The 8,450-nt window shown below is 43.6% G+C and overlaps 1 protein-coding gene across 1 annotated transcript in view; it reads left to right on the forward strand.

The window, feature by feature from the left end:
• The first annotated feature begins 2,081 nt into the window (after positions 1-2,081).
• LAMB1 (laminin, beta 1) overlaps positions 2,082-8,450 on the forward strand; it is a 43,266-nt gene continuing 36,897 nt past the window's right edge. The window contains exons 1-5 of the mRNA XM_010186369.1: positions 2,082-2,241; positions 4,207-4,280; positions 6,177-6,365; positions 6,473-6,536; positions 7,983-8,185. Coding sequence (XP_010184671.1) covers positions 2,082-2,241; positions 4,207-4,280; positions 6,177-6,365; positions 6,473-6,536; positions 7,983-8,185 — 690 coding nt within the window. The remainder of the gene's footprint in view (positions 2,242-4,206; positions 4,281-6,176; positions 6,366-6,472; positions 6,537-7,982; positions 8,186-8,450) is intronic.

The raw sequence follows: 8,450 nt of genomic DNA on the forward strand, positions 1-8,450 counted from the left end.
GGGGTGAGTCGCTGCCTGCGGAGGGAGGTGCAGGCTGTGGTCGCCGGACGGGCAGCATCGTCCCCCTGTGCGGGACCCCACGCCCCCTCAAAGCAACCTGGGTCCAGGGAACCCCTCGCTGCTCTCGGCTCCCGGCCCCCCCTTTCCTTAGCGAGGTTAATTAGGAGGAATGTGCCGCAATAAGTTCAATTAATGCTTTATTTTCAGACGTACTCGGAGCCGTCTAGACAGCTTCCTGGTTGAGAGTGGTCTGTAGGAGCAGGGTTCTGGCCCCTGTTCGTAATGTAATTGCATTTGTATGGTCTCCGAGTGAAAGGATGCAAATAAGGTTGTCTTGCACATCTGGTGGAAAACACAAAGCTCGTTACTATTTAAGCCAGAAGCAGCTCACCGAACTTAAAATCGCTGAGACAGAAGGGATGGTGGAGAAGTATAAAATACCAGTTTTAAGTGGGACTCTGCTGAACTGAAAGTAAGGGGATAATCTCCGGCCCAATTTGCTGCTGAGACAATAGGGCCGGATTCTGGCACTTGGAAGGAAAAGCACGGGAAGCAGGAGGAGCCCTGCCTGAGGGGTTGTAGCACTTGGTGCATTTGTGCCCTGAAGTTACCAAATTATTCCCCTTGCCTTTAGTTTTACTGTACTGCAATGTCTACTAGAGTTAACACTTGATTTAACATGGGGTTTAGTTTCGCTGGAACATTTTTGGAGTATGTCGGGATTGACTTTGCTGTGTTTTCTTGTCTCAAAAAATGCTGAAGTGCAATAGTAAAATCCATTGCTTCAGAAGTTTACATGTACCCTTTCTCCTGATCCCACAGCCCCAGTTCAGCATTTGGGATGACCCTGGTTACTTCTGAACCATAAAGTGATATTGAAGAAATCATGAGAAGGTGCCAAGTATCTTTTTAAGAGGCTTGGCTACACTCAGCACTTTGCAGGATTGGGCCTTCTAGGGTTCAGTTTTTGTGGGAGAAGGAGTAAGTCATGCCATGAGGTGGGGGTCGTAGTCCTGGGGACGAGGAACTGCGCGTGGGCAAGAGGGGACACGTTCTCTGGGACCCCTGCTGTTGCTGTGCGCTCTGCTGGGGGCAAAGCATGGGGCTTGGTAGGAGCTGCTGAAGCCAGAATCGGTGAAATGAAAAGCCTGTGTGGCATAGACCTGCTAGCTCTCACGTTCTTGGCTGATAAAGCATCACATTTATCTCCATGAACCCGCTGGAGGAATTATGCCTCTGTAGCTTTTGATAGTGACGAGTTGTGGTGTGCCGGGACTCCCTCCCTTGCTACAGTGTGATGAGCTCCTCCTCCTCCTCTGCCCCCTCTGGTCCGCCAAACTGGTGGTTCTAGGCAGCAGGACAATGCAAAACTAGCATCGTTTGTAGTAATAGTCATGATCAGCCTTTGTCCTGGTGAAGAGGTCTGGCTTTCCCAAACAGCACATGCCAGACTTGCACCCAACTGTTTTTTTTATGGGCACACCTTGCAGTGTGTGCAAACTGCGTTTATGTGCATAGCTTGGGGCTGCAATCATGGGTGAAGATGCAAGGTTTAGATAGGAGCTTGCCAAGCTGGATTCAGAATAAAGTTAACCCCACACTGAAAGGGCTTGGTCACTAAATCACTGATGGCCCCTTGACATGCACCAAGCCTCACTGGAGGTATCCTTAATGCAGAGAACTTACATCTCTAAGCTAGCTCCCAAAACCAAATGTTATTTCACGCAACTTGTTGAAGATGCAGTTTTGCATGTATACATTTGTACAGAAGCAATTCAGCGATTTTCTATAGATGCTGCCTTTGGTTCTGACTTCTGCTGGAGAATACATGCGCTGGAGGAGACTTCCTGAAAATGCAATTTCAATAGAAAACATACTTCTCCTAAAAATATAGTTCATGGAATTCCTGGCATATTTTCCATTTGGCAATTTGCATTAATTCATAAAGGTAAATACACTTATAATTTCAACAAAAAAAATACCTTTGATGACTCCTGCAGGCAAAATGAGTGGAATGTGATATGGATAGAAAATACCCTTATCTGCAGGAAACAACTATTGCCCCAGGGATAAAATCAGTAATGCTGATTATTTTGTTGTTTCAGGAGGACAAAAAATGTTTCATATGTGACTCGGAGGATCCCTTCCACGATACTCTCAATCCTGACAGTCATCGTATTGAAAATGTGGTCACCACGTTTGATCCAAATCGCCTGAAGCTCTGGTGGCAGTCAGAAAATGGTATGAGGTTTGTCCAGGAGCCATTTCCAGGGCTGGGAGCTGCTTTGCCTCCCTTTGTTTAAGGATACCTGCCGGTTTGCTGTTATCTCTGGCCTGGTGATTACTGCCCTGTGAAGGATCCTGCTGTTCGGAGGAGGGCTGAGTAAAACAGGCTGCTTTTGTGTGCCCTGGAGCAGTCCTTAATCCGTAAGGAAGCCCTCCAGGAGTGCTGGAAAGAGCCGTCCCACCACTTCACAAGAATTCTTTCCTAAAGAGAAAAGTTTCCCACACTGGCTCCAGCTCTCCCTCATGTTTAGGCAGCAGGAGTGGAGCAGCCTTCCAGGAGTAAATATCCTGGGCGGCGCGGCCAAGGAAGCTCCGCGGGGCTTCCCCACGCTGCCGGGCTGGAGGGAGGGTGCGGAAGGAGGAGGTTTGGGCGCAGAGCCGGGAGCCGCCGTCCCACCCGCAGACCTCCTGCTTCCCTGTCCTGCCCCAGGAGAGCAAAGCCAGGGATGTCTCATACCCTGCCTTCCCCTTCCTGGGCTCCCTGAATTCCAGTGTCCATACAACAAACAGTAAAGTGAACCAGAAACAAGCCAGCTAGCTAAAAAAAAAAATTGCATGTTCGTTTGGTGGCTTTTTTTTTTTTCACTCTTCCTCTGCCTTTTTTACTTTTATGGTTGTGCTTTTGGCATGCCTTCATACACAAAACAAAGCTTTGAGGTTTCTCAAACAGTCCTACCCTGAAGCCTTAAAGCCAGCTGAACAGGGTGGGATTTCTGCAAATGCACTGGCAGTAGCTGTCTTAACTGTGTGTTAAGATAAAATGGTAACATTATAAAATAAAAATTGTAAAATTATAATATTTCTGCTGCCAGGTAAAGAAAGGTTTTCACTAAATCCTTTTTAACCATTTAGATCAGACTAGCAAGCCGCCTGTCTCCAGTGACTCTCTTCTAGCGTTCCAAATAATTCATGTTTTTTGCAATAGGCTTGGCAGCATTCACACAGAAAAGTTCTTAGCTCATAAGGTCATGAAAATGTCCTTCAACAATAAAAAACAAATGATTCTTTCTGTCCAATTCATGTTTTCTTCTATTCAGGCACACAGCAGAAGGGACCATTGCTGCACGCTCCACATAAAGTTACAGCTGGTTGAAAATTTAAGGACTTTATTGTTTTATTATTTTCATTTCTCACTCTTCTCTATGTAAATCTTGCTTTATTTTTTTACATAAATTCTAACTACAGTATAATTAATATCCAGCTGTTTTGAGAAGTCTTTTCACAGGACAAAACAGTATTTGTAACTGGTTTTCTTCCTTTCTGTGTAGAGTCCTCGGCCATAGGTAGTGTACAACAGAATTTGGAAAATGTTTTGTTTGTCACTGGTTTCTCAGCCCTCATGGTTGCAAAGCATGGCTGTGATAGCTACTTTAGGGATATTTCAAAACCAGGTCTGGCTGGAAAGAGGGAGAGAAGAAATGTGGAAAATGGCCCCCACCATTGCCACTGATGAGATTTGGGCTGTTAGGGCTGCAGAAGCTCATGGCTCTGTTGCTGCCAGATGGACCTGAGTGTGAGGACAGCCTGGGATCACCATGCAGGTCTGGCCTCAGCATCCTCAGTCATACCAGCCACTGAGTGCTTTGGTGCCAGGATCCAGCCCATAGCGGTCCCCATCCTTACGCTACATCTAGAGATACTACCCATGTTACCCAGTCTAAAATAATAGCAGAGGAGGCTCACGCTTTGGTGTCACGGGTTTGGTGCAGGTGATGGGCAGAAATCCCATGTGCAATACAGTCTTCAGCAGCTCCTTGGTGCTGCCAGTGTATCTCAGTAATACACTAACCTGCATGGCCCTTTTTGACAGCAGAGCCAAGTGGCAAAGGAAAGAGTCCTTGTGTCACTGGAGCAAAGAAAAATTTAGAGGCTGGCAGATGTCCTTTTTTGCTGCACAGCTTCTTTTCTCTGCCCCTGCAGGTTTGGAAAATGTGACTATCCAGCTGAACCTGGAGGCTGAGTTTCATTTCACTCATCTCATTATGACCTTCAAGGTAAGGAAGCCACAGCCTCACCCTGAACCCCAAAACACAAGGAAATAAGAGATCTCATAGTCCTTCATGTGTATTTGATATTTGGGCTTTGTCTGAGCTGTTTTGCGTGATTTTTTAAGAGCTATCAACCATTTTTAACTCCTGCTGAGAAAGGCTGAATTGTGACTTGTGACTTGAGATGTGTTTGAACTCCAATGAGGCTGCAGGAGGAGTCATACTGAAGCTGGGGTCTGTGTTGGTGTCTCTCTTGTGTGGTTGTGTTCTAGAAGATCATTAGCTAAATCAGATAGTAGCAAGGATTTTTCTTAAAAAAAATTTGGCCGTGGTATTGGATTTCATTTGGCAAATGGAAAGGTCTTCAGGAAGAAGGAACATCTGTACACAAAGTGTCTTTGTTTCTTTACAAACAGATGTCTTGGAATGGCAGATTATGTCCTGTACATCCTAAATCACAGGCAAGCGCTAGTGGCAAACTTCAGCTGAGGTTTCAGGGGCTGCAGTTCCTGCAGTGCTACATCCTTGCTCTTCACATGTAAACAAATTAATCTCTTTAATTTTCACTCGTCAGCTTTGTAGGAGACCTGACTTCTCTTTCCTGTGGCATCAGCTTGGGTTTCTCCCCATGCCTGAAGGTGGAGGCTGAGGTAGAAGGTTGTTTATTTTCTGCTGGCCCCCAGCAGCAAGGGACCCCCGGGAGACCCCTGACCTGATGTGGGTGCTGTGGCCATCATGCCCCAGTGCTGCTGGGCTTGGTCTGCTGTCAGGGGGAAGGCTGCAAGAGAGTTTTAATGCTGTTTTGTTGACTTTGTGTGGTTGGCGCTTGAGCTCCCTTATCTCTGGATTGCTACATTTTTTGTAGGGTGAGATACCAGTTTGTAAGTTGGGTGATATTTTCACCCAGGAAGCAGAAAGAAAATTTCTTTCCAGCTATGACTGAAATGCTTTTGTGCTTGGCTCTGGGAGGGCCTCCTCTGAATACATAAAACTAATGAAGAAACTCTTGGCACTTCTTAGTAGGTGCAAGCCAGGTGATAAATTAGTATCTGCTTTTTGAAATGCAGCTCATAAATTGAAACATGACATTTTTAGGTCAAAGGGATCAAAAATATTTTAAAAATCTCATTAGGTAGTTGTTCTGGAGTCAAATACATGATGGTAAGAAGGACGATGGTTTGTGTGGAGCAAATGTGGGCTGCTAGAGTCTGGGCAAGGGCAGCTGAACTAGGGTCACTGGGACTGGGGAGGGTTTGAATGCAGCAAGAGTGGATGAACCTCTCTGTCTCCTTAAAGAAGGTTTTCTTAATGCAGCACAGGGGATGGTTTGTGGTCAGTCAGAGAGAGGTGGACAATCCCAGGTCTTTTCTGAGCATCAGAGGTGATTACTCAGTAAGAACTTCTGGGCGTCAGAGCTGGAGGGGAAACACTGAACATGGTCTCCCAGTCCCCACGGCAGGAGAGAAGGCCCTTTATAGAAGATTAGGCAAGGAGATATGGCAAGGAAGAAGGCTGTGCTGCTTTCCACAAACAGTGGAAAAAAGCCTTTTGTCTCCCTAAAGCCCTGCTTTAACCCCCAGTTTTGAGAAAGGATTTGGAATCCAAAAAACTTAAAAGTTTTGCTTATTTATTGTAAGTATATTTGAGCAGTTGGCCGCTGAGTGCTGTCTTTTTAAACATGGGTAGTCTGTAGTTTGGTGTGCATTATTTCGAAGATCTACCTCTGAGCACAGAGTGGGATATCAGCAGAAAAGTATTTGCAGTGTTTCTGAATATTGGAAATAGTCAGTGCAGGGAGAGAAATTAAAATCCAGACATGTGGATTGGTCATACTTAAAAGTTCTCACTGTAAATGCAAGTAATAATCAACTGAATAAAATCTCTTTGTTTTCTTACTATTAGACATTCCGTCCTGCTGCAATGTTGATAGAAAGATCATCTGATTTTGGAAATACGTGGCAGGTATACAGGTATTTTGCATATGACTGTGAGAGCTCATTTCCTGGGATTTCAACTGGACCCATGAAGAAAGTGGATGATATAATTTGTGATTCCCGATACTCTGACATTGAACCTTCAACGGAGGGAGAGGTCAGAGGGTTTTTTTCCAATATGTTTGTTGTATAGATTTTTTCCATACAAATTCAGATTATCATCTTTTTAAAGCTGAGTATTCCATTGTACCATTTTTCTTCCAGGTAATCTATCGTGTTTTAGATCCTGCTTTTCGAATTGAGGATCCGTACAGTCCACGGATTCAAAGTATGTATGTAGTTACCTTCCAGGCTCACTTGAAAGCATTTCTGCAGTTATTTGCTTACAGAAACCAGGAACCCACAAATAAAGCCATACCTTAGCCTCAGTAACAGATTTGAAGTTATATGAATACATTTGTGTATGACTTCTTTTTCTGACTTGAACAAGAACGTGCTGGGAAATAACCTTCAGTGTTGTCAACTGAAGTGATTGCTCTTACGCACATCATTGTACTTGCTGCTTTTATTAATCAATCGGGGATTTATTTTCATTGGAGACCCTCTCTCCCCAAAATACATACAGTTGCTAAGAGAAATCTTCCGTAATTGTACAGTAGTATTCAGAAAGCAAAGAAAGAGAACTACAGCAGTACTTACATAGTTTTGCATTTCTAGCTGAAATCAAGGGGGACATGTTTTATTTTTTAGAAATCAGAGTCATGACTTTAGAACGGTTGGTCTGGTTAGCACTGAGTGGCTGGACCATGCGGATGTGGCTGTAAAACATAAATGACTGTAGCATTTGTGTATAGTTATAACAATCCAGGAATGTAAAGGTAGAGAGGTCTGATGCTGAGTGTGGCTCAAAGAGAAAACCTCCCAGGGCATCTGCCCTGAGCAGGGGACTGCAGTACCTTAAATTTGACCTCCAAAATAATACTCATTCTCAGTTTCAGTTCGTGTCCTTCAGTGTAAAACTAACTGCAGCAGAAGAAAAAATCTGAAGTAGAAGTCTGGTAGTTGCTATATTAATTGAATGGTTTTTTTAACTGGCATTTTAAAGGAGAAACTCAGCTTTCATGGCCTAGTTTCAAGGCTACAAAAAATTGCACAGGGTTCATAATGTCAGAGTGAATATGTAGATTGAATTTAGTACTCCCATGGATTATCCCTTGAGAACTTTTCCTTTTTCATTTGGTTACTGATGGGGTGTTGCTTCTTTCAGCAAAATGTAACTAATTACATTTGCTAGGAAAGTTGGCCATGTAAGAAAGAAGAATATACTTGTGTCTTGTTTCCAACTAAGATTTTTTCCAAAAAGCTTGTAACTTTTAAAGCTCCTGCTCCACTTGTCAGCGATTCCTCAGTATCAGGTCCCTGCCCTTCTTATATTTTAAAACACCAAAGAAACAGTGTCTCTTTGGTGGTACTGTTTGAGGTGTCTTTAATATTTGTGTTTGTGCCTGCTTATGTCTACAATAAAATAGTGTTTTAAATTAAGCTTAAACTAACTTATACAGTGATCAGCCTGTAGTAAAATAATGTTTGTTTTTTTTCAATTTGAGAGTATGAGGTGATGTGATGTGTAGTATGTAAGTGCTGAAATTAAATCTGATCTAATCTGCCCATAGGAAGTGTGTTTGGGAAGTCACTCCTGGCTTCCTTCCATTCAAGACAGTATCTGGTAAATAATTCCAAAACGGGTTTTGTTTTTTTCTGGTGTCCCCTGCAGACCTATTAAAGATCACAAATCTGAGAGTCAAATTCATTAAGCTGCACACACTGGGAGATAATCTTTTGGACTCGCGGATGGAGATCAGAGAGAAATACTACTATGCCATCTACGACATGGTGGTTCGTGGGAACTGTTTCTGCTATGGACATGCCAGCGAGTGTGCGCCTGTGGAAGGCTTTAACGAAGAAGTGGAAGGAATGGTAAATATTCACACTTTTCTGCATAAAGATGCTCCCTCTGTGCCTCTTTTAAGCGCTTTAAACACAAATTTAAAGACAACACTCTGTCCACCCACTCCCCACCCCTGATTTCTAAACAAGAAAACTTCAAACTATTCCTCCTCAGCAAACATATCTGTCATCATTGGTGTCAGTCAAGCACAGAGAACTCAGTTGAGGTGAAAATTGTTTTAGCATTCATTTTCTAATTATGTTAAAGAGCTGATGAAATTAAAAGGCAGGAATG

Source organism: Mesitornis unicolor, unplaced genomic scaffold (genome assembly GCF_000695765.1).
Source record: "Mesitornis unicolor isolate BGI_N332 unplaced genomic scaffold, ASM69576v1 scaffold11866, whole genome shotgun sequence".
Lineage (NCBI taxonomy): Eukaryota > Metazoa > Chordata > Aves > Mesitornithiformes > Mesitornithidae > Mesitornis > Mesitornis unicolor.